The sequence below is a fragment of the Orcinus orca genome, chromosome 3 (genome assembly GCF_937001465.1).
Source record: "Orcinus orca chromosome 3, mOrcOrc1.1, whole genome shotgun sequence".
Classification (NCBI taxonomy): domain Eukaryota; kingdom Metazoa; phylum Chordata; class Mammalia; order Artiodactyla; family Delphinidae; genus Orcinus; species Orcinus orca.
In genome coordinates, this window is record NC_064561.1 from 3,086,012 (window position 1) to 3,110,756 (window position 24,745).

Genomic DNA, 24,745 nt, shown 5'->3' on the forward strand with positions numbered 1-24,745 from the left:
TCGGAGTGGGAAGGGTAAGCGCCAAGTGTCTCTCTGGTCCTTTCCTGAGGCGCCTCGGGGTCCTGGCAAAGCAACACAGCAGACGGTGGGCGGCTGGAGCCGATGGGCTGGGGGAGGCGCCTACTTTCGATCCGTCCTCCCCCAGCAACCCTGGAGGCCTTACCCCACCGACCCGATTCACCAGCACCCCTAGGAACGCCGTCAATGCGGTCTCACTCCTTGCAAACGGCAGTCGGCTCTGTTAACAGACATTGGTCAGGCCCACAGCCTGACGTGTACAGGACTGGCCCAACGATGGGGCTGCCTGTGACTGCCAGCGCCGGGGCGCCCACGGGCCAAGACGCTGAGTCACAGTTCACCCGTTAGGCCCCCTTCCCCCTCTGAAGCTCTGGAGGGAGCTGGGGTACCCACAGAGCGACACCTCCATCACTTTTAGTTATCTTTTTTATTCTTTTCTAAATCAGGAAAGACTTTGGGGGCAACTACGAGGTGGCAGAAATCTGGAAAGCTGGTTGGAACAGCTACCAACTTGTCTTCTCTTTGGTGACCACAGGAAAAAACAGAGGAGACTTGAAGGGTCTCCCTAGGAAGAAAAGGACCCAGCAGTTCCCAGAGGGCCACAATCCCCCACCTTCAGCTGCACCTTCTCCAGAAACGCGGGGCTGGCTTGCCCCAGGACCGCTGCTCTACGAGAACCCTTCCTCTGCGACTTATCACAGATAAATATCGGCCTGTTTCAAGCCTTCAGGAAGTATTGGGGTTGTGGGGAGACTCACAGCTTCATCTTCAGAGAGCCTGCAGGAGGGGAAACCTTAGAAGCAGCCCTGCCCTCCACCACTTCCTACTGCCCGATGGCCCAGAGGCGGCCTTCTCCGTTGGAGGTGGTACAGCCCTGAAGGCGGAAAGGCTGGGTCTCGGGCCTCGGACCTCATGCAGACCCCTGCAAGGGGCCTGGCTGGACACCCCAATAGCCACCAGGAGTCAGGACAGCCTCACCCCCACCATCTCATTTCCGATCAGCTGCGGTCGAACGGTTCAAGGCCCGAGACAGTGACGTGCCTTGGGTGGTCACTTCTGATTTGCTGGGCGAGCAGAGGTGACACAGAGCCACCCGCCCACATCTGTCGGCCTGCAGGCATAGGGGAGCGGGCCTTATTTGCAGGATCTGCTGGGGCTTCAACCACAGGACAGCTTGGAAACCCAAGGCTTCCTTTCTGCCAAGCGAATGTCAGCTCAGGCTGCTGCGAGCTGTCAGAAGTCTCTGTTCCCCGAAGCACAGAAGAGGACTTGGGGGTCCCTCCCAGGGGGCAGGTCACGCACTGCTGAGGACAGGCTGCATGGCCCGAGGCTGGAGCCGCCGGGGCGGGGACCCCACGAGAGCCACTGGGCCCAATAGCTCTTGCGGGCCGGGACGGCCACCTCCAAGGGGCAGATGCCAGGCTGGGGGCACACACGCACCCCAAGGGGGCAGCCCCCTTCTCTTCTGGTGAAAGTCACCCACGGCTGGGGGTCCCTCTGAGGGCCTCGGAAAGGAGCAAAGCCAGTGCCCGACACCATGCCCGTCTCTCAGGGGTTGGGCCGCCCTCGCAGAGGCGCCCACCCCGGGCTGGATCAAGGCGACACCCCAAGGAAAAGGCACAAGAAGCACAACCGGCACGTTTGCTTTTTCTTTCCCTGTTTTGTTTCGGTTTTTTTCTTTAAACCTAAGGAAGCAGGTTCTGAGAAGACAGCACAGCGGTGTCGGCCTCCCCGGGCCCAAGGGCCACGCGCGCATCCCCACGGAGGGGGCAGCCGGAGGGGTGGGATGGGGAGCGGGTCTGTCGGTGGCAGGACCGTCAGACGGCAGTGCGCGTGGGCGTGCTGGGCTGGTTCAGCCGCAGCGTTTTACACAACCAGCCGGCAAAATCCACTTCTTCCACCTCGGACCGCTTGATGAAGGCGTGGTTCTGAAAGGAAGGAACGATGTGAGTGGCCCCGCCCTAGCTGGCTGGCCGGGTCCCCACCCCAGAGCAGGGAGGCCCGGGCCCGGGGCCACGCGGCCTGGGACGGGGTCTCAGGCGACGGGGGAGGCCACTCTATGCCCCCTGGAGCTCAGGGTGACGTGGGTCGGCTCACCCTCTGTGGGGCGTCCCGGGTGCTGTGGGGTGAGGAGCAGCATCCCTGCCCCGACCCGCTTGACGCCAGGATCCCCCCGCAGGTGTGACAACCACACACGTCCCCAGACGTGGCCCAGGGACCCATGGGGGCAGAGTCACCTGGGTGAGAACATCTGATCTGGAACCACGGAACTCTGAGGATAGCAAGTGCCCTACATGTCCTGTCCAGGCGGCAGCCACCGGCCGCTTGAGGCTCCTGAGCCCTTGAAAAAGGGCCCGTGTGGCTGGAGAGCAGGATCGCGCCTCATCCGTCAGTTTAAGTAACTTTAACAGTCACCCTGACAGCGGTTCCCGTTCGGAAGGGCGGGGGTCTAGGCCTCCCACGTGACATCCACCTGTTATGCCAGCTGGGGAGGCGAGACCACCCCTACCTCCCTAAAGGTGGGCACAGGCTTGGGTGAAACACCAAACCAAGGGAACAGGACTCGTGGTCGGGAAGACAGTCAGCCCCACACGGCCCACAGTGTCACGCAGGCAGAGACGTGGATGTTGTCCCGCACTGTGTGAACTGCGTGGAGCTGGGCGGGGGGGCGGGGGGGGAGACAATGGCAGATGTCAAAGTTCACTCCCCTGTTCCGTGGGTCTGCATGTTCCACAGTGAACACGTGCTTCTTATGTCGTGCATGCCCTGAACACACGTCACTGGACTCAGTAAGGAGCTTCTAGAAAGAGGCAGATGGACGCAGACCCCTTCCCACAAGGCACTCCAGGCCAGGCTCACTCTTGGGGCCACAGAAAACTGACTACAGCTGGGACACACAGGCTGCAGCCACAGCTAACAGAGGGGTGGGCTAGACAGGGTGCCTTCCTGGAGGCGGTGCCGAAGCAGAGGCCCACAGCTGGGGGGAGAGCAACAGGACACGTCCAGAAGGAGAAGGGCCATCCTGTGCAAAGGTCCTGAGGTGGAAAGCAGGAGGGAGGCCCGGTGGAGGACATGGTGGGGAGGGGGGAGCGTGGTCCTGCAGGCAGGGGCACAGGAGCCCACCAGAGGGCGTGGCTCGGTTATTCAAACTACCGCATCGTGACCACCCTAAGAGGCTCCTTCTCTCCCGTGTGGACACCTGAGGTTGACAACTAACGTCTCACGCCTGTAGCTGGCAGTGTTTTCTCTCTTCGAGCCACAAGACGCATAAACAAGGGGCTGACTCAGCATCGGGGGTGACTCAGGTGGTCAGGCCTGGTGATGGAGGAAGAAGGCCTAACGTCCACAGTGGACATGGGCGGAAGGCACTGTGACGGTCACCCTGAGGCTGGCAGGCAGCCCTGCCGGGGGAAGGCCAATGCCGGAGACCACCTTGGTTTTCAAGGACGTTGGACAGTATGGGTTTAGAGGAAGGCAAACACCCCAGTGGTGCCCCCAACGCCTTGGAGGCCGGCCATTCTGAGACACAGCCCTAGCCCCAGGCACACGGGCCCTTCTGTACCCCGGGGAGCTGAGAGGACCATGGCCGCTCTGCATGGTCCCCTCCAGCAAGCCAGGGCGACCCACAGGGGTTCTCCAGCTTGGCCAAGAGACATCAGAGCCAGCTCAGGTGTTCACTCAAGGCGAGGAGGGCCTGCCAGGGACCTCTGGAAGTCCAAAATCTGTGGGTATTACTCACCATGAGCATCTTCAGATCTGCTCGCTCTGCTGGGTTCTTAATTAGGCTGTGGGTTCCAGGGGGTGGGAGAGAGAAGACAGGCGGGCAGTCAGTGGCCTTGGGGGAAGAGGCCTGCATCCTGCTGCCCTTTCCTGCCTGGCCCCCGTGGGTGAGGGGCTCCACCGCCACCCTTGGGTGTGAGAGCAGGATGCCCCGGGAGGGCAGGGCAAGAAGCTGAGACCAGGACAGGAGGGAAAGGGGAAGAGGGTGGGAAACCCCCCGACGCTGCTCCATCAGAGGCCCAGCAGCAACCGCTGTTGTGGAAGCGGAAGTTTTCCCTTCACAAAAGAGGAACGGTCTAAAAGGTCTAAAAGGAACGGTCTGAAAGGCTGCTGCTCAAAGCAGTTCAGGGCTGAGTGGCAGTTCTTCAAACTGGCAACCTCACAGGGCACAGATAGGTTTACGGGGAGCGCTGGACGCACAGTCACAGGCTGGCTGCGAGGTACGCAACCCTGGGCCGCAGCGTCGCGTCCTGACGTGCAGGGCGCTCAACGGGCCGGCCCTCCGGGTCCACAGCCCGCTCGCCCGAGGCTGCGTCACCCAGACGCTTCAGAGGGTGGGAGGGCCACCCCCCAGAAACCGGCTCCGAAGGCCTGCCTAGGAGCCACGGGTTACGGGCTTGAGGGGTTAGGACACCGGGCTGCCTGCTGGCAGAAGGCAAGGCGGGAATAGCGTTATTTCCAGAGAGCCTGCCATCCTGGCTTGCGCGGGGTTTCGGGGACAAGCTGGGGGTGGCAGCTGGACGCCGTGACTCAGCAGCCTTGGTGGGGGGTTGGCGGGGGGATCTGGGTTCTCAGGTGAGCTCCAGTCCCGCCAGACGCCGCCACTGCCCGGCATCCCCGAGGCCCCGGTTGTCCCAGGAAGCAGGCCAGGCCGCCTGGCCCCTGCCCCACCCGCCCCGAGCTGGCGGCCATGGCGTCTTACCATTTATTTACAAACTCCTGGAAGTCCTGGGTGAAGATGCCGTTGGGCAGCTTGGGAGGAGGCTGCGGGCCAGGACAGAAAGGCGGGGGTGAGAGCTCAAGGATGCTTCTGGAATCAGGGAGAAAAGGCGCTTCCCAGCCTGTGCCTCTGAGGACAGCTCGGCACTTGTTGGGGACCCTCAGGATGCACCCTTCCTGAAGGCAGAGGGCGCCCACCACCCCCCTTCCAGCAGCTTCCCCGGGCAGCCCTGCCAACTGGGTTGGCCTTTTCCCAGAGCTTCCTTCAAAAGCTCTTCTTGTTTGGGGACCACGCCTGGTTCAGGAGTGAAGGAGAACAGGGCTCATCCTCATTTTATGGATGAGGATGGTTACTCTTGACCACGTGCTACACGGTCTGGGCCACTACCCTCCGGAGGTGCTTGGAGAGAGCTGGGGGTCTGCCTGAAAAGAGGGGGAGCCTGAGGGGCCTGGCCCCGCACAGGTCCCGGGGTGGGGACAGCCGTGCGCAGGCTCAGGCCCCGTCCAGGAGGGCAGTGGGCCTTCTTCCTGCTCAGGGGCGGGAGGTGCTGGCGGCCTCCCTGGAAGGACGTGCTCACCGGGCCTGGGTGTTGCTGCCAGGTGCAGGGAGAGCTGTGTCACCGGAACCACCCTGCCCTGTTCTGTCACCACTGACCCTGCTCTGAGCTGCTCACCTCAAGACCCAACCCTGGGCCAAGCTTGGCCACCCCAACTCCAAAGGGCCACTGGAAACACACTTCCATCAGAGAAGGGCCAGGAGGGTGACCCGGCCACGCCGAGAGGGAGGGCTGTAGGGTCAGGTCCTGCTCGGCCCTGTCTCAGCTGCAGGCCTGAGGAGCCCACTCCCATCCTTATGCCTGGATTTACCCATCTGTACAATGGGAGTATCCACGCTGCCCTCTCACGTGGTGGGGAGAAGGACTAGGTGGGCGCCCTGTGCCCCCTTCCCAGAGAGGAAGGTGATGCCTCAACTTTCCCTGAGGAAGTGGGATGATTTATGACTTCACCCACAGGGCCCCAGCGCTGGGCCATTGGGCTCAGAGTGAGAATTCCGGGTTCATCCCCGTGAAAAGATAAAAAAAAGAGCCCCCTGGGGAGGGGAGGTGTGCGCATCCTACTGGACTCAATGGTCTCCACAGCTCCCTGCGGCCCCTTCCCGACACAACCCACAGTCTACACATCGAACGCTCTTCTTTCTGGGGAACACTTTCCAACGGGAATGGCTTGATGCTGCTGCTGTGGAGACCCGCCTGCCAGCAGGGCCCCGGCCACGCACCTCGTTCACGATGTAGTCCAGCAGCTCAAAGATTGCCATTGCCGGTCGGCTGTCCATCCCATGACCTGCCCGGGGCAGAAACAAAGACGGGTGAGACGGGCAGGTGGGCACCGTGCTTCCGTCGGGCGGCGGGGCCTGAGCGTGCTGAACGCAGCCGAGCACCCTCTTCCGCACCCGGCCCGACCCAGAGGGCAGGCTCCTGGGCCCAGCTGCCTTCCTGGGAGAGGAACATCTCTCCTGAGCCTCTGGTGAATTAAAGAAACAAAACACCAGAACGAACAGGAACGTTTGTTGAGAAGGCACACATCTGGCAGGGGGCTGCGTCTGGGCTGTGCTAAAGCCGACCCCCTGCTCCCTGGCGTGGGGGGAGGGGCCACGGGGGGCCGAGCAGGCAAGGGCGGCAGTGTAACCTGGCACGGACCTGCGGGCTCAGGATGGTGGCTGGCTGGGATGGCTGACCCCTGTCCTAGACCCAGCTGGCCAGGCCCGCGTTTGGCAGCTGGACTTTCGCCTTCTGTCCCCTGTCCTGAAATGGGCACGTGGGCCAGGGCCGGGGCTGGGGGAGGTGCTGGCAGGCCGAGCGGCCTGGCACAGCGCCCCGCTCCTCCCCGCCTGGAAGGTCTGAGCACCGTCTGGGAGTTGGGCTGGAAAGGGAGGGGCAGGGCCGGGGCCTGAGGACACAGATGCGGGTGTGGGGGGGTTCTCCCCTCGGAGGAAATCAAGACACCCCAGCAGTCTGGGTGCGGCACCAGGAAAGGGGAGGGTCTGGGCTTGAGAATACTGTGAAAACCGCCATCTGACGACCCAAGTATCCGTCAGCGGTAAATAGATACCACACGGTGGAATATTATGTGACCATAAAAAAGGAGCGAGGCACAAGGTGCCACGAGGCACCGATACTTGCCACGGTGTGGACAGATCTCAAGAACACAATGCTCAGTGAGAGAAACCAGACACAGAAGGACACACAGGGTGTGATTCCATTGATGGGAAACGTCCAGGACAGGCAAATCCACAGACACAGGGATTGGGTTCATGGTTGTCAGGGGCTGGGTAGGGGACAGGGTTTCCTTTTGGGGTGATGGAATGTTCTGAAGTCAAATAAAGGTGATGGTCAGACAACCTTGTGAAGGTATAGAAGTCCAGTGGGTTATAAGCCTGAATCGAGTGGACCATGTGGTATGTGAATGCTATTTCAATAAAGCTGTTAGAAACCAACCAACCAACTGCAGTCCACTGCATGGTCCTTTGGGATCTCACTCAATTCAACTCTCTTCCTGTCACTTGACTTAAAAAATAAATAAATTGGGCTTCCCTGGTGGCGCAGTGGTTGAGAGTCCGCCTGCCGCTGCAGGGGACACGGGTTTGTGCCCCGGTCTGGGAAGATCCCACGTGCCGTGGAGTGGCTGGGCCCGTGAGCCATGGCCGCTGAGCCTGCGCGTCTGGAGCCTGTGCTCCGCAATGGGAGAGGCCACAACAGTGAGAGGCCCGCGTACCGCAAAAAAATTAAAAATAAAATAAATAAATAAATCACAGAGTCCTACGCACCCCTTCCTAATTACACCACCTGAGCCATGACCCTTACCCCTCGCCAGCCCCCAACGTGGTGGAAGCATCGGCCTGAACCTCGCAGGTGGCTGCCTGAGGTACCGGGAGGCCCCTGGGAGCCCCGCTGCCCTCCCGTACCTCTGCTGTGTGTTGGGCTGAATCTACCCAGCCACCCAAGACCCGAGTCGAGTTCCCTTCACTTTGGGCTCCCTGAAAGGCCTGGCCCAACACAGCAGGACGGCCACTGCAGAGTCCAGGTGTGGGGCAGAAGACTGCCTGCTGGGCAACGCTTTCGGCTTTTCTGTACACTTGAACGTTCTCGTGATAAAATGCTGGAGAAACCACCCGCCACCCCACGGCTTGGCTGAGGGGCGAGTGTCTCGACCCCGCCAGCTGGCAGCAACAGGTGCAGCTGCCCCAGACAGGACAGTTCGAGGCATTGCTTGCAGCACTGTCCCCAGAAGCCTCAGGACCATCTGAGGACTGCTGACCGCAGTGAGCGCGGCCCAGGGGGACAGGTGGAGCTAAGAGGGGCCAGAGGGGAGGCAGCTGCTGTCCCCAGGCACCGCGTGCCCCATCCAAACCGGAAGTCCCAGCCTCAGGCCATACCGCTGATGGGGCGTCCGGGGGGTCTCGGCCGCGGCGAGATGCTGTGAGGCTCTCCTTCCGCGCCGTCAACCATGGGCCGGCCAAATATGGCCTCCAGCTCCTTGGCGTCCGGCGGGGGGATGGGGTACCTTCCAATGGACAGCTCCACCAGGGACAGGCCCATGCTCCAGATGTCTGACTGCACCGAGTAGTGAGTGCCTTGCAGCCGCTCCGGCTGAGGGGAGATGGGCAGAGACGGCCCGAGGGAGATGGAGGGGCGCTGGCACCCTAGAGTGTCCCTGTGGTCCCCCTGCAGCCCCATCCCGCTTAGGGACCCAGCAGCAGAAAGCCATTCCGCCCCCTCCCTCCACCTGCTTCCAGCCGTGCTGACAGCAGCCCCTTAAAGCCCTGCAACCCAAAGTGCTTCTGGAGAGCGACCGACCCAGGAAAGACGCCGGAACGTCTCCTTCTCCCAACAATCCCAAGACGGACTTCTCAGAATCTGCTCTTAAAATCAGCCAGATGGGGACTTCCCTGGCGGTCCAGTGGTTAAGACTCCACGCTGCCAATGCAGGGGGCGCGGGTTCGATCCCTGGTCGGGGAACTAAGATCCCGCAGGCCACGCGGTGTGGCCAAAATAAATTAAAGAGATAAAAATGAAAATAAAAAAATAAAATCACCCAGATAGTGCCTAAAATAACGGAGGGCTAGTCGATTGGCTCAGAAATTAACTGACTACTCTCCCCGAGCGGACAGGAACCAGGCCGGCGTCTCCAGAGAGACAAAAACCCAGATGAGAAGATGATGGAAACTAGAAATTCGAAGGAGAGAACAAAGCCCGCAAAAGAAACTATACTACAGGGAAGGGCAGGCTTTTGGAAAAGCTTCTGGAAAACGGGGAAGAGCTGATGAGGGTCGGGGTGGCGGTGGGGAGGACGCTGGAAGGACTCACAGACATGTAGGACCGCGTGCCCACGAAGGAGTTGGCCATGGAGTCGATGAGCTGCCCGCTCACCCCAAAGTCGCACAGCTTGATCTCCCCTCGGGAGTTGACGAGGATGTTGGATGGCTTCACATCTGGGAGCAGAGCCGGCGGTGTGGACGCTGCGGGTCGCCGTCAGCCCCTCCCGGCCCCGGGGCGCCCGTCCCCTTACCTCGGTGCATGATCTGGTGCTTCTCCCGGAGATACGCCAGGCCCCGCAGAACCTGCAGGGAAGCCGCAAGGCGGTGCCGTGAGGGGGACTGTCCTCGGGACAGGCCCGAGGCCCAGGCCAAAGTGGCCATGTGACACTGACGACATTCTTTGGGTGGGTACAGTCACCCACCTCCCCAACTCTCACACGGCCCCCCACCCTTGAGGAGGACACCGCTCTCCCCTTGTCTGAGGAGGGCCCAAGGCCCTGTCAGTAGGGCTGTAAGTGTCCAGTCAACTGCCCCGCCTCAGTGGTCACCCCAGCCCGAGAGGCATCCTCTGTTGAGCCCTTTGGTGCCGGGACCGCGCTCGGGGCCCCTAGGTTGACGGCGTGAAGGATACAGGGGCTGTTTCACCGAGTTAGACAGGCGACACTCGACGATGGCAGCACTGTGGGACAGTGTGTGCCTGGCGCCGTGCCACGGTTCCTCCTGCCACCCCCATGCCTGTATGGGGCACGGAAGTATCACCCCCACTTCACAGGCAAAGGGACGCCACTCGCTCAGTCCCACAGCTGGTGGAGGCTGGCACAGGCACCTCTGCCTCTTTGCCCGGAGGCTGACACCCACCACCGGCTTCCTGAGGCTCCTCGAGCCTGGCCGTGTGGAAGGGGGCAGAAGTAAGAAGAAACCCATGAGAACGCAGGGCCGGGAGCGCGCGCCCGCACGCACTTACCGCGATGCTGACCTTCCCCAGGATCTCTTCGGGGATCCTCTTGGCTTCTTTCAACACCTGGTCCAGGGAGCCACCGTCCTAGGGGCAGCACAGGAGAGAGAAGTAGAGCTGCCCTGAGCCGTCGCCAGGCAGGGCTCCCCAGAGGGACGCCAGAGTGGCAGGGAGGAAAACGAAGCATTTCCCTGGTTCCCAGAGAGCTGGTGCTCAATTTCCTCCACGGAAAACAGAGGCCAGACCACAGCCAAAGGCAACCCACTGGCTCAGAGCAGGGACTCCCGCGGCCCCGGCCACCTCTGGGGCCTCAGGAAACGGAAAGGGTGCCAGTGTGCTCGCCAGGCGGTCCATCCTTCCCGGAACTGAGGCCCGTGGCTGGACGGCGTGACTCAGCCTTCCTGAGGTTGCCACGGCAGCGGCAGGCGGGCAGTGCTCCATGAGGCCTGCGGCTGAGCCGCCCAGCTTGCAGCCCGAGCACCAGAGAGCGTACCTGAGCCAGACCCGCAGCTCTGGGCCTGGGTCCCCTCCCAGCAAGTCAGCCGCAGCCTCGGGAAGGGGAGCGCGAGCACAGGGGCGCCGCCCGCAAGTGCCCGGCACAGACAGAAGGCCAAGCCAGCTCCGCCAGGAAGGCCTGATAGCCGAGGGGCACGGGGGAGGGGGAACGATGGCTCGGCCCCCTGTCCTGCCGGTGTAGCCACTGCTCGCCACCCTGAAACTGGGATGTTCAGCAAAGGACGTGACACAGGGCACCCTAGTTGATCCCCTGACCAGGGCATGGCCCCAAATCCACACGATAACGAAGAAGTGACAGAAACCAAGTATCTTGTGCAAGGTCACCCGGAAGCAAACCTGAAGACCAAAACCCCGGGTGTCACCGACTGGCCCAAGGCGCCTCTTCAGAGATGGGCTCCGAGGACACACCGAGGCCCCCCCAGGATGCCGGCAGACCGGAGCTGAGGCTCGGGCATGCGGTGGGAGGTGGCCAGCATCGGAACTCGCAGCTGGGTGGAGAGCCTGTTTTCTCTCCATGCTGCTCTAGGGCTCCTGTGGCCACCAGCTGTCCCAGGAGGCCTCTTATTCCGTTTGAGGGGGCGCGAGAAGCCTGCAGCCTCGGAGACGCCTGGTCCCCCCTCCCTGGCACTCTGCTCCAGCTGTGCTTGGGGATAAGGGCCGCGGTGGGAGTTGTGGAAAACCCCAGGCCCTCCAACGCTTTGGGAACCCACGAGGGACTCTGTAGGCTAGCCCCAGCCTGAGGACGAGGGGGCTGTGCGTGCAGCAACGGCGGGTGCGGCCGGGGAGGCACCCACGGGACCAGGAGGTCCGGTGCACTTGGTCGGCAGGCTGCCCGGCCCAGCCCCGTTCTGCGTGCAGGGCGAGATGGGAATTCCACTTTTTTTCTCATTTTTTGTTTCATCAACCTTAAAAGGGTTTTTTAAAAAAAGCGTTCGTGATCCCTGCTCCCTGACTCAGCTCCTCATACTCTGAACTTTCCGTAGGATTGTGGTATGTTTGCTGGACGACATTCAGGGAGAACGTCTCCGCAGCAACTACGGTGGGCCAGGCCCCAGGCTGGGGTCTCAAGGCGACTCAGGACACATCGCGGGTCCTCTCCACGCAGCCCCACTGCCACCCAGCCCCTGACGTCAGCGTGGTTCATCCTCCGTGGGGTGCAGAGCTGATCCAGAGCTTTAAGTCTATCTATCTATCTATCTATCTGGGGGCTCACATTATGCATACTTTCCTCTCGGGGGATTTTCTCATCCGGTGCATATATGCTGCTTTCACTTCTCCCCTGGAAAGCGGCCTGGTGTCATTCTTCACCTCCCCTTTGCTGACGGACGTGTCTGATTTTTCATTATTGTAGAACAAGGGAGTGCATTCTTCAGTAGATTTGACCAGGACCCAAGAAAATACCAAGAGCTGCCTCTGAATGGTCAGTCGGCTGCTCCCTGGCCGCTCCGGCCCTGAGACACCCGCTGTCCGCTGGTCCAAGCCCCTAGTTTCCCCAGGAAAAGGAATAGGTCTGGGCACCGGGGAGCCGCCAGCCCCGCTGTTTCCCGTGCCCACAGGTGAGTTTCTCCTGTGCTGAATCGGGGCTGCTCGTCACAGCCAGCGGGCCTTTCTCACAAGCTGGAGCTGGAATCTACCCGGTGGGAGACGAGAGTCAATTCGTGCACGACCCTGCGTAGAGACGAATGCGTGCCCTCGACAGGGAGAGAAATGGAGGTGATGCAGGAATTCGGGGAAACGGTGGCGGTGGTGACAACGTCACGGCTGACGCTCCGTCAACATTCGTGGACCAGCTCGCCCCGTCCTCATATTTTTGGCCTGACAGACAAGGTGCGAGACTCGTCCAGTCCCGCATGAGAGGTGGGGGGACTGCAAGCGTCCTCTCGCCGCCATGGGCGAGACCCTGCAGGGGACCATCGGGCACGAGGACACTGGTGTGGGTGGCACAGGCCCTCTCAGCGCTTCCCGTCATCTTGTCCTCCTCACGCCCTCCCCGCCCAGCAGCCACCCACCACTTAAGGCTCACCGCCATGGACTGTAACCCGTCAGCAGAAAGAGGGGCGCGCGGGCCACACCCGAGCCCGTGTCCTTGCGTTTGTGTGCCATCTACGCGTTCCACTGTCGTCATATGCTCGCTATGAAAGCGAACAAGAAAAGCCCGACCGTGAAGCTCTGAAGGACGAACATGGCAAACAAAGAGAATCTAGCATCTCCCCTGCATCCCAGCGGTTCCGTCTGTGCGCTGCCGGGGTGCAGGCGCCTCACCTGGAACTGATGCTTTACACCCACCAAGAACGGAGGGGGAGGGGGTGGGGCTGTGATGCTGCCTCTTTTCTTTTTTTTAGACCGTGCTGTGTAGCACGCGGGATTTTAGTTCCCCAACCAGAGATGGAACCCGTGACCCCTGCAGTGGGAGCACGGAGTCTTAACTACTGGACCGCCAGGGAAGTCCCATGCTGCCCCTTTTGTACAAGGCCAAGAGGGGCCTCCAAACTCTCAGGGTATTCAGGGAGCAGGGATGGAGGTAGCTGAAGTGGGGACGAGCAGAGGAGGAGGGGGGAAGGGGAGAGGGAGGGAGAGAGACAGCACAGAAGAGGCTCCCCTCAGACCACAGCGATGTCACATCCTTTTCTCACCCTGATACTCGTCTGTGCAGTGTCGACCAGGTGGGTGGGCAGATACGACTGCCCTCTCCCAGGTGGGGAAGGGGCTCCCACGGGGCAGTGCCAGGCGGGAATCAGGCAGCCAGGTTGGGGCAAGGCAGTGGGGGGGCCCTCCCCCCGGCCCACATGCATTCCTCGTGGGCTCTTGCTCAAATTCGTTTCCTGCCTTCGTTACAAAACCATCAGAGGGGACGGCAAGCTGGAGGCGAGGCGTAACCACAGCCACCCGCCAAAAGCCACGCGGCATCCTGGTTTTGCAAGGGCCCTGAGGGCCGGGGCCTGGACAGCCGGGAGCGGGCAGGGCCCTACCTGACAAAGGAGGCATGGCAGAGGGCCGGCGGCATTTCCTCTGGGGGCCTTCGGCTCTGACCACTTCTGCTTTCGCGTTACACCTGATCCCACCCACTTCTGAGCCTCGAGACCAGAGCTCCTTAATGAGGGGGCACATCAGAATCAACCATGGTTTAAAAGAGATGGGCGGCCGCCCTCCATGGCAGAGGCCTGGTCCCATGGGTCTGAGCTGGGGTGCAGACCCGGGTCCCCAGACCACGCAGAGGGCACTTGGGAAGGAGAGATCAAGTGTTTAGTCGCACAGCCCGGCGGCGGGCCTCAGCCCTCGGGCATGCCTGCTTAGGTGCAAGGACTTTCAACGCTGCATTACTCAGAAAGCCGCGGGGACCGGAAACAACCTTAGTGTCCACCAAGAGCGTTTCATAAATTACCCAACAGGTACGCAGGGACGCCAGGGCGCTAGACGGAGGGGAAAAAGACGGAGCCGGCTCTGTGCCAACAGAGAGTAACGTCTACCATGGATCCGGGGAAAAAGCAACGTCGGGAGGAGGGTGTCTGGCGCTTAAGAAACAAAGGGGTCTACATGCACACACGGCTGCACTGCCTCGTCCACCTCCAAGAGGGTCCCCCGGGAACAGGACGGGGACTCCGGGGTGGGAGGGGAGGCGCCCCGGGCCCCGCCGCACTCACCATGTGCTCCATGCAGATGCTGATCTCGCCGTCGCTGTAGAAGGCCCCATAGAAGCCCACGATGTACGGGGAGTTACACTCATGCAGCACCTGCAGCTCACGGATGATCTGGTTCCGGATGGCTGGCTTGATCTCCAGGTGGATCAGCTGCAAGGGAGAGGGAGGCGGGGTCAGGATCGGGCCACTGAGGGGGGCCGGGAAGGAAGGGTGTCTATGTACCTGAGAACGGGGAACACACACCCACACACAGACTGGAGCGGGAATGTTCACAGTAACCAGCTTCACAGCAACTGAAAGGTGGAAGCAACCCAAATGCCCTGAATCAACGGAGGAAGGGACAGAAAAATGTCTCTCTACACCCTGAACATCACTCAGCCGTGAAATGGGGTGATGCACAGACACTCGCTGCAATGTGGATGGACCTTGAGAACATGACGCTCAGTGAGAGAAGCCAGACACAGAAGGACACATGGTGGGTGACTCCACTGATGGGAAATGTCCAGAACAGGCAAATCCACAGAGAGTGCATTCCTGGCTGTCTGGGGCTGGGGGACAGGGGAGTGACTGCTGATGGGGATGGGGCATATTTTTGGGGTGATGAAAATGTTCTAAAATTGATGATGGTGATGGACGCACAGCTCTGTGAATATACGAAAAATCAGTGTATTAAATACTCTAAAAGGATCGTTTGTATGGTAGGTGAAGTACATCTCAATAATGCTGTTTTACAAAAATATATCATCAGAGGCAACATTATTCACTTGGTTACAGGGGGAGCTCTGTTAATCAAATCATACAAAGGGCCAGCCTTTCCCAGGAGCAGACCAGGTAATGCCCTGTCCGATGCGGCAATTACTTCACCTCTGCCCCCCTCCGCCCCTTGGGTTTTCTGGACCCCTTCCCACCCCCGGCCTAGAGAGAACAGATAGCCTTCCACTGCCACCCTAGGATCCTAGCTCCCCTTCCCCTTGAGTTCAAGTCAGCAGAGAGGACTGCCACCAAATTCATCGCAATATCTGGAAAGGTTAGAAAAGAAAGGATCGTCCAGAGAGATGCAGAAAAGACAGCTGACAGACAGCCAAGAGCAACGCCCAGCTACAAACCCCAAATAGCCAAGATCCCCTGTACAGCGGGGGAGAGTCAGGCTGCGGGTGCACGTCCTGGTTCCTTCGAGTCCTAGATGCTACAGCCATGGTGATAAGACAAGAAAAGGGTGCGATTTCCACCTGTCCATCAGAGAGGCGGAACCAGATCCCCGGTACCTGAAAATGACCACTATCAATTCAACAGACATTTCTGTAGAGTCAGTTACACTCGGGGCTGGTGACAGGGAGAGACAGCACAGATGGTCCTGCTTGGAGGAGACGCACCACCAGGAGGGGGAGAGACACAGGCAAAACAACCCCGCTGTGGTGGAGATGCTGATGGAGGAATCACAGAGGGGGGTCCAGGGCTCAGGCGACACTCAGGCCGGGCCTCGAAGGACAGGTGGGACTCTGCCAGATGGACAAGGTGGGGTGGGCATGCCGGCGGAAGGACAAAGAGCTGCCTGTTGGCGGGCTGTGTGCCGAGTTCATGGGGGCACGGGGCGTGTGTGGGGCACCAACGACCTTCAAAACCTTGAGAACTGCAGCAGCTCCCAGCGAAACGGTGCCTGGTGCCTATGCCGCCCCCAGGCAAAACCTCATGCCTACACATGAAGGTTCCCCACCTGACCCAGCCTGCAGAGCAGAGCTCTGGCTGTGGGCCCTGGGACACCGCACCTGCCCCTTGGCCACCACCAGCGGGACGGTGGAACACACCAGAACCCCAGGTGCTCTCTCCTCCATCGGCCGCCCCTGTGAGCACGTGCACGCAGACCCGCTTGGAGAGGGCGAAATGAGGGTCTGAAAGCCAAGTGCTGCCATCCGTGTGCAGCGCGGCAGGTTCATCCTGCAAGCCAGGCGGGAGGGCACAGCGAGGTGGACGGTGGGCAATGCCAGCGTCAGGACCATCAAGGCCCAAGAGAAATACAGCACGGGCCACCAATTTAATTTTGAATCCTCTAGCTGCTGCGTTCAGAGTACAGAGAGACAGGTGACATGAATTTTTCATGTATTTTGTTGAAACTCGGTGTAGTGTATCAAAATTGACTGTTTGGACGTGAGGGCGATGTAAAAATATTAATGAGTTTTTTCACACGGAGCCCGTGAAACCTGGTTTGTGTTTCTGCACGTACGGTGCGCCCTGTCTGACATCGACCGTGTTTCAAGGGCTCGGCCACTGCGTCTGACCAGAGGCAGCCATCGTGGACAGCGCCGCTCTCGACAAAGAACTTCAAAGGAGCCGCAGATGAATCACTGGGGTGGTGGGGGTAGAGAAGCAGAAGTGGGGGAGTTGGACAAAACTGGGCAGATCTGGACAAATCCCAGGGGTCCTGGAAGCCTGGAGTCAGGGCCTTAATGTGAATAAGGCCAAAAGAAGTCAGAGGCTTTCCAGAAAAATATGGTAAAGAACGGATGCAGGGGCGGCTGCCATGTGAAGTGAGCCTCATGGATTACCTACGAACCACCACTGAGGGGGTGTGGAGAAAAAGCAGGAATGGGACGAGGGCCACGTTTCTGAGCACTGGTGCTTGCGATTCGCCCTGACGATGATGACCCATAGGGGTTGGAGAGTGGTGGTGAGAACTGCCCCCATTGGGCTGACCAGCAAGTTCAGGTTCAGAGACTTAAATGACGCCCCCAGGGGCACACAGCTGGTGAGCGGTCAGGGAGGGTTGGGGCCTGGCTCATGGAACGCCAAACAAAACCCACGCTCTTTCCACGGCAGCACCTGGGCCGTGCGAGCTCCAACAGCTGATTAAATAAGTACGGTGCTAGGAGTTCAAATCCCATCTAGGAGTCTAAGGGTGTTCCTACTGCAGATTGGGGCATTTGAGTTAGGGATGGGGGCAGGGGGCACAAACTAGGTAAAGAGGGAAATGGATTGCGGAGGCGAGGCCTTGACAGCTTCCACTGGGTCAGGGTCAACTGCAAAGGGAGGACCCGAGAGGGTTCAAGCCCAATTCAGACACCGACCCAGCTAAGCCTCAGTTTCTCAGTAAAACAGAGCTGTTGGCCCATGCAAATGAGAACGTGTGCACCGGCTTTGACCCAGGGCCATCACTAGAAAGAAGGCAGCTAGGGTTAGGATGTGGCCTTGGGCAGGTTTGTAACCTCCATTCTGGAAGCATGCAGATGCCGAGGGGAGGGAGACACACACACACACACACACACACACACACACACACGCGCGCGCGCGCGCGCGCGCACACACACACACACACACACACACACACACACACACACGAGGCTGAAAACACATCTCTCCGCTCAGAGCACAGGGAAGTTGGGAGAGCGCCACAGGTGCAACACGGTCACCGAATTCTTCGCGGATCTCTGCCGGTCCCACTGACGCAGAGGTTGTGTGCCCAGGGCCCCGCAAGGATGCGGGAGGAATCGTGACACCAGACACGAGTTCAGAGAACATTTACGAACGGACGAGACAGTGGAAATGGAGCCCGGTTCTTGCAGGTCTTAGGGACCTGGTGTCACTGCTCGTGTCGTAGTGGTCAGGATAATCCCCTGCCCATCACAGGGGCTGGAGGGATGCCGGCCCACAGCAGGATCTGTGCAGGCCTTCCAGAATGTGTGGAATTCCTACTCGGCTTCCCAGGAATTCGGAATTCCACCCAAGGTAGTGGAGGAAGGACGGAGGCCACTGTTTCTCAAAAACCACTTTGACATGTCAATTTTCCCACCTGTGTCCTCAGCTGAATACAGGCAAACAGAGCTCCTGGGAGAAATGGCACTCTGGGAGCCCTTGACCTCCGCAGACCGGCCGAGGGCTCCAGGGCCACCAGGGAGTAAATTCACGCCCTGAATTGCATGACTCTGGGTGCGGCTGCACAGGCCACAGGCAACTGGAAGGGGTTACGATTGATGGGGAACAAAATCTGAGGTTCACTCCCCCCAGTTTTTAGAACTTTTTTTTTTTTTTTGCCGTACCACACGGCATACGGGATCTTAGTTCCCTGACCAGGGATCGAACTGGGGCCCTTGGCAGTGAAAGTGCTGAGTCCTAACCACTGTACCTCCAGGGAATTCCCTTTCTTAAAAAAATTTTTATTCTATTATTATTTTTTTTTGGGCCAAACCGCGCAGCATGTGGGATCAGTTCCCCGACCAAGGATCGAACCTACGCCCCCTGCAGTGGAAGCTCGGAGTCTTAACGGCTGGACCACCAGGGAAGTCCTCCCCTTTTTTTTTTAAACCTTTTATTTTGAAAGGATTATGCAAGCACAGGAAAGCTGCAAAAACAGCAGAGAGAGTCCCGTGTGCCCTTCACCCAGCTTCCCCTGGCAGTGACGCTGTCTGTGACTGAGGCCTGTATCACAGCCAGGACACAGACATCGGGGCAGCACCACTAACTAGACTACACCTGGGCCCCCCAGGTTAAACCCGGAAGCCTTACTTCGCAGGCTTTCAGAAAGCCGTAGACAAACTCTCAGATTTCATGGTTATACAAGGCACGTCAGCAGCCACCTGAAAGAGTCCTGGCTGTCCTGAGAACCCTCCGACCCTGACGAGCACTCTGACCTGTACACTCTGTTCCCAAGTCCCTGCCTTCCATCACCGTCTGAATTTCACGTCTGCCCTTCCACTCCCTGTACTCTGGGCGATGGCAGACCAGGGATTTCGGGGGTTGCTCTGGTTTTGAAAAGGCTGCCTGTGGTAAGCAGACAGAAATAGAAAGCATGTGGCTGTAGGTTTCAGGAGGGAGGGCGGGGCTCTGGAGGCAGGAGGAATAGCTGCTGCACTAACCTCCCCCCCCCCCACATGGAAACCGAGTGCATGGTTCCCAGGAAAGGCGGGCCCTGCGCAGATCCCCCCGGGGACCAGGGTGGTCAGGTTTCCAAGAACGCAATTTGGAAACTATGGGACGATGGGCTTCCAGAAAGGGGGCTTTCTATGTCTGCAGGAACACGTCTGTGGGAGCTGAATCACGTGTCAACTCAACGTCCCCCAGTCACGTGTGCAGGAGCCACCATCCCCAGGTGGTGACCTTCTCTTCTCCACTCCCGATGTCTCTCAGGGACCCTTCCCTACATGTAGCAGGGAGGCTGCACTGCGGCACAGGAGCCCCGATGAGGGACTTCTCAGCACCAGGGTTTGCACTGAACAGGGAGGTGATGGTTGATTTTGTGTGTCCGCTTGGCTAGGCCACGGTACCCAGCTGTTGGGTCAGATGCCAATCTAGATGTCACTGTGAAGGTATTTTTTAGATGTGATCTAACATGGAAATCATCAGACTTCGAGGAAAGCAGGTGACCCTCCGTAAGTGGGTGGGCCTTATCTAATCAGTTGAAGGCCTTAAGAGAAAAGACTGAAGTCGCGCTACCCCCACCCCCCGCAAAGAGAGGATTCTGCCTCCAGATTCCCTCTCTCTCTCTCTCTCTCTCTCTTTTTTCTTCTTTTTAAATTTTTTGGCCACACCGCAGCATGCGGGATCCTAGTTCCCTGACCAGGGATCGAACCAGCGCTCCCTGCAGGGAAGCCCCTAGGACTCTCTTTGGACTCAAGCTGCACCGCCAGGGAAGCCCCCAGACTCTCTTTGGACTCAAGCTGCACCAGCTCTTTCCTGGGTCTGCGCCCACTGGCCCGCCCTACAGATTTCAGACCTGCCAGCCACCACGGTCCCTGAGCCAATGCCTTAAAGTACCTCTACCTACCCCACCCCCTACACACCCCTAGTGCTTCTGTTTCTCTGGAGAACCCTGGCTACTACAGGTGGCTCGGGTACCCCGTTGCCAAGGGACCGCCCTCCCCCACCCCACCGATGTGGCCGTCGCTACCAGCAGCCAGTCCTGGTCAGCAGGGCCTTCTGGTTGTGAAGTCAGGGGAAGCCCAGCTCTAAGGGGTCTCGATTCTCCTCTCTTCCGTCTGCTACCCTTCTCAAGCCAGTCTGTTCCCGGAAACCTGAATTTCAGACATCCCGCAAGGCAGGGGGCGGCCTCCAAGAGAAGAGCTGCGTGGGACCAGGCTGCATCACCACATTCTAACTAGAACCCACATTGGTGGGGGTGGCCTCTGAGCCTGGGAGCCCGTCAGAAGGCAGAGGCCGGCACCCTTGAGGCCCCTCTCTCCTGCTGCCAGGGCACCTGTCGCCACCGCTCGCACCCGCAGAGTACGGGGACAGAGCCGTCACCCCACCGCCAGCTGCCTCTCACCTTTCTTGCCATGATGAGGCCCGAGGGTCTGTGCTGGACCTTGGTGACCACCCCACCGTTCCCGGCTCCCAGCTCCGAGATCCTTTCAAAGTCATCGTCCTTGAGCTCCCCGACCTTGGCCTTCTGGGTGAGGAAGGCTTCCAGCCGCTTCTTCTGCTGCTCGTCAAGTTCTAGCTCCTCTAGCTTCTTCTGCAGGTCCACCAAGTTTGCTCTGCGGAGACCCCAAGGGCGAGGGTTAGCCAAGACTGCATGTGCTACCAAAAGATGACTCAGCCCGAGCCGAGGTCACCGTGTGTCCACTGCACATTCCAGGCCTGGGGTTTGTAGCTGGGAGGTGAATCAGACCTGATTCTGGTGCTTGAAGGGCCTACGATCTCATGGGAAAGAAAGACCACCCGCAGACACACAGCTGAGGTCCCTGAGAACTGGGGATGCCGTCCCTCTCCCCCACTCATAAAGGTTAGGAGACCTCAGAACCTCGAGGACCAGCTCTAGCTCAGTGGCCCTGCTCTCAGACCCGGGAGCCCTTCCTCCTGACACAAGAGCTCTGGACCACATGGGAAGGAGACAAGGGAACCGGAGATACAAGCCTGGGGGTCGGGGAGTGAAGCCCCAGGTCAGGACACCTGTCTTTCACAGGGATGGAGGAGCAAACTCATTTGGAGTGGCCTCAGAGCAAAGAACTAGAACCAAGAGGCAGATGACAGAAGCCGTAGCATCTGTGCCTCTAATTTACACGAATTACACAGAGGCACGGGCGGAGGAAAGGAGAGGGGCATAATTTAAACAGTGCAGACAATTCCAGGGCATTCCTTTCCAGCAGCATGCTCTTATTATATCTTGAGCGTTACTGTAAACAGTAGGCATTTATACGTACATGCATTCCTAGAGCTGGTTATTAAAAACCAACCATGTGGGACTTCCCTGGTGGCACAGTGGTTAAACATCTGCCTGCCAGTGCAGGAGACACAGATTCGAGCCCTGGTCCGGGAAGATCCCACATGCTGAGGAGCAACTAAGCCCGTGAGCCACACCTACTGAGCCAGTGCTCTAGAGCCCGTGAGCCTCAACTACTGAGCCCGCGAGCCACAACTACTGAGCCTGCACTCTGGAGCCCGCGAGCCACAACTACTGAGGCCCGCGCACCTAGAGCCTGTGCTCCACAAGAGAAGCCACCGCAATGAGAAGCCCGCGCGCCGCAACGAAGGGTAGCCCCCGCTCGCCGCAGCTAGAGAAAGCCCGTGCGCAGCAATGAAGACCCAACGCAGCCAAAAATAAATAAACAAACAAACAAATAAATAAATGTATATAAAAACCATGTATACTGCACTTTATTGGGTGATTTCAACGAACTTTCAAAGGACAGGTTGACAGTTAGCTATTTTCACGAGTGCCTTGACTCTGAACCAAATCCTGGAGTAAAACACTGTAACAGGAAGGTAGACGCCAGCTCAATGCTCAGCGCGCACGAGCACTAACCCGAGGCTGCCCAAAAGAAAAAGAACGTGAGCTATGTATGCAATTTTTAAAATTTCTAGCCACGTTAGAAAATGTTTATCTGGTGAAATTAGTTACTCTGGAATATGTATTATACTTACAGCTCCCCTGAATTTGGACAAACAAGCCACATTTCAAGCGTTGGCTGTGGCCAAGGGCTCTACCCAAACATGAGTGCAGCTCTAAGGGAAGTCACTAGAGGAGAATGGGCCACCTCCAGAGGTCCCCACTCACCACTCTCCAGGGTACTTAAGCCAAGGTTTACCGCCCACCTAGGGGAGACCCCCCCGGGGGAATTCAAGCAGGAGAGGAAGGGGGACACTGGAGTTCTGGCAGGAACCTTCCAAGGCCCAAGTTCAACCATGACTTGCCTACAACTTAAAGAGATGTAAGCAAAAGGGCACACAGGAGCAAGATGACCTGCCGCTGGGTGATGTCACCTGAGCTGGTACCTCGAAGAGGTCGTTGGGAGGTAGGGGGCTAGGTGCCACTTCCTGAGCAGGTACAAGAGCTTTAACTCCCACAATCCTCCTGGGAGGCACCTCTCTTGTAGACCCAGCCCACCCAGGAGGGACAAGGCTCAGAGGTTCAGTAACCTGCCTGAGGGTCACAAGGCAAGGAAGTGGCAGAGGCTGGAGCAACACCTATGCCCTTCCAGCCTGCAAAGCCTGTGCTCATAGTAGTGGTCCCCTGAGCCAGGACCTGGATAAAGGGGGAACAAGAAGGACACCGATGGACAGAGAAGGAAAGGCAAAGGAAGGAATGTATGTGCCACGACCCCTTCACCATAGGAGTGAAGAGGCAGCTCTTGCAGCCAGACCCTCAGACCCTGGAATGTGTCCAGCCTGGCCTATGACATCTAAAATGCATTCTGGAGTCAGCTGATTAAGCCATTTTACATTTCATGGCAACTCCACTGTGGTTATTTAAAAAAACCCTGGAATTCCAAAGGCTGGCTTCTTCTGGGGGAATTCTTGAAGGGATGGAAATCACAAATCACATTAAAACAAAAAGAAAAAAAGAGAAGAGAATATGATGAAGGAGATGTCTCGTAAGAATAAGTGGAGTTTCTGAGAATCAGGAACACGTCCCCACATTGAGCTGCACCCTCGGGGACTGAGAAAGATGTGAACTCACACACATATGCATCAAGGCGCTCCTCCTTCATCTGGTCGCAGGAGGCCAAGTCCCCTGAGAGGCACCAAACATGCCATTCGCCCATCACACCTGGTTCTCATGGGTCACACCACAGGCAAGGCGCACGGCACACAGATCCTGGCCACGGACCTCTGACACCAGCCTGGCCGCTCCGGCATGAAGAACAGGAGTGGGGAGGTCATAGGGACATGCTCTGGGGCCAAGCGGCGTGACCTCACACAACGCAACTCTGCCATCAGGTAACCCCAATGCCCCGTGCTTCTTTCTCTGTCCCCTTCCTTCCCCTCAAGTCCTCCTGTCCCCCTCAGTTGCCTCAAACCCAATCACACTTCTCCAGCCCCTCAAGGCTTTGCTAATCCATTCGATTCAGAATCTCTGTTCATCTGCTTTCAGGGGTCCCAGCAGGCTCCCGACTTCTTTCCTGCTGGGTGCCCAGTTCTCCCCACCCCTGCCCCTTCAAATCCCCCTCGCTCCTTGTTCCCCCCCAAGCCTCTATGCCTCCTCCAGGCCTCCTAACCACTCTCCCCAGGTTCAGCTCCACCCTCCACCAGCAGGGTCTTCTCAGGCTCCCTTCCCCCCAATTCCCTGAGGACCCTCCCCACCCCTCAGGGATCCCTCCCCACCCTCAAATCTCTCAGGTACCCCCTTCCCCTTTTCTTGGACCTCCTTACCCCATGCTCACTCCCAAGAACCCCGCTTGCCCCATCCCCTCTTCTCAGGAACCCCACGTGCCACCGTTCTTGGAATGCAAGGACCCCCCCCCCCGCGCCTTTCCCCGCACATCACTACTCAGGGACTCCTCCTCCTTCCTCCGATTTCACTATTGCGGACCCCTGACCCATCCTCTCCCCTCAGAAACCCTCCCATCATCATCCTGGCTGCACTATTTAGGGCGCCACATTCCGGTCTTCTCCCCGCAGGGACCGATTCACTTACTCTGAGACGCTCCATCCCATCTTCTCCCAGCAAGAATCTTCCCCCAGCCCGATTTCACCATTCAGGGACCTCCCTCCCGCCGACAGCGATGCTCCGAGCCCCTCACCTCTCCTCTCCTCTCAGGGCCCCCTCCCCTCCTTTCAGGGACCCCCTTCCCCGATCTCGCAACTCTGGGACCCCTCCCCCGTCCTTCCCACCCAGGGCCCACTCCCCCGTCCTCTCATCTCCTCGACCCCCTCCCCCGACCTCGGTACTCTGGGACCCCCATCCCGTCCTCTATCCGGCCCTGGCCCTGCCCACTCACTCGGAGGCGCCCTCGCTGGTGGGGGACGGGCCCTCGGCGATGGCGGGGTTGATGGTGAGCGCCGGCAGCACCGGCTTCCTCCGGGCCAGCATCGGGGATCCGAGGGCCGGCGGCGGCGGCGCCTCTAGCCGGGGCCCATAGGGGGCGGGCCGGGAGCGGGCGGCGCCGACGCGAGCGCGGGGCTGCGGCCGCGGCCTAGGCCGGCGCCGGTGGGGCGAGGATGGGCGGCGCTGCGGATCGGAGCCGAGAGGCGCCAAGGGACGCAGGGGCTGAAGCCGAGGGATCGGGGCCACGGCAGCCACAGAGGCCGGACCGAGGCTGACGCTGCAGCCGGAGCCCGGGAGGCAGAGGGAAGGGAGGGGGAGCTACGAGATCGCGGGCCTCTCGCGATAACCAGCGCCGGGGAGCCGAGCCGGGCCCCGCCCCTCACCCCGAC

At 59.3% G+C, this 24,745-nt stretch overlaps 1 protein-coding gene and 1 long non-coding RNA gene across 3 annotated transcripts; both read right to left on the reverse strand.

Moving 5' to 3' along the window:
* Positions 1-426: 426 nt before the first annotated feature.
* Positions 427-24,701, reverse strand: MAP2K2 (mitogen-activated protein kinase kinase 2). Of its 2 annotated transcripts, none has more exons than XM_004277210.4 (11): positions 24,310-24,696; positions 20,415-20,625; positions 14,165-14,311; positions 10,017-10,094; positions 9,304-9,355; positions 9,102-9,226; positions 8,171-8,384; positions 6,014-6,078; positions 4,721-4,782; positions 3,758-3,803; positions 427-1,946 (listed from the first exon to the last, which is right to left on the reverse strand). In XM_004277210.4, exons 1-11 carry the CDS (start codon positions 24,399-24,401, stop codon positions 1,836-1,838), a joined length of 1,203 nt encoding a protein of 400 aa, XP_004277258.1. In that variant the 5' UTR covers positions 24,402-24,696; the 3' UTR covers positions 427-1,835. The 2 variants fall into 2 exon arrangements, with proteins under 2 accessions (XP_004277258.1, XP_049564357.1); XM_049708400.1 differs by having other exon boundaries at positions 1,864-3,333; positions 24,310-24,701.
* LOC117195685 (uncharacterized) lies at positions 21,729-23,546 on the reverse strand. Its single transcript, XR_004475444.2, has 2 exons — positions 23,049-23,546; positions 21,729-21,899 (listed from the first exon to the last, which is right to left on the reverse strand). It is a non-coding gene; the product is annotated as an uncharacterized LOC117195685 (long non-coding RNA).
* Positions 24,702-24,745: the final 44 nt, after the last annotated feature.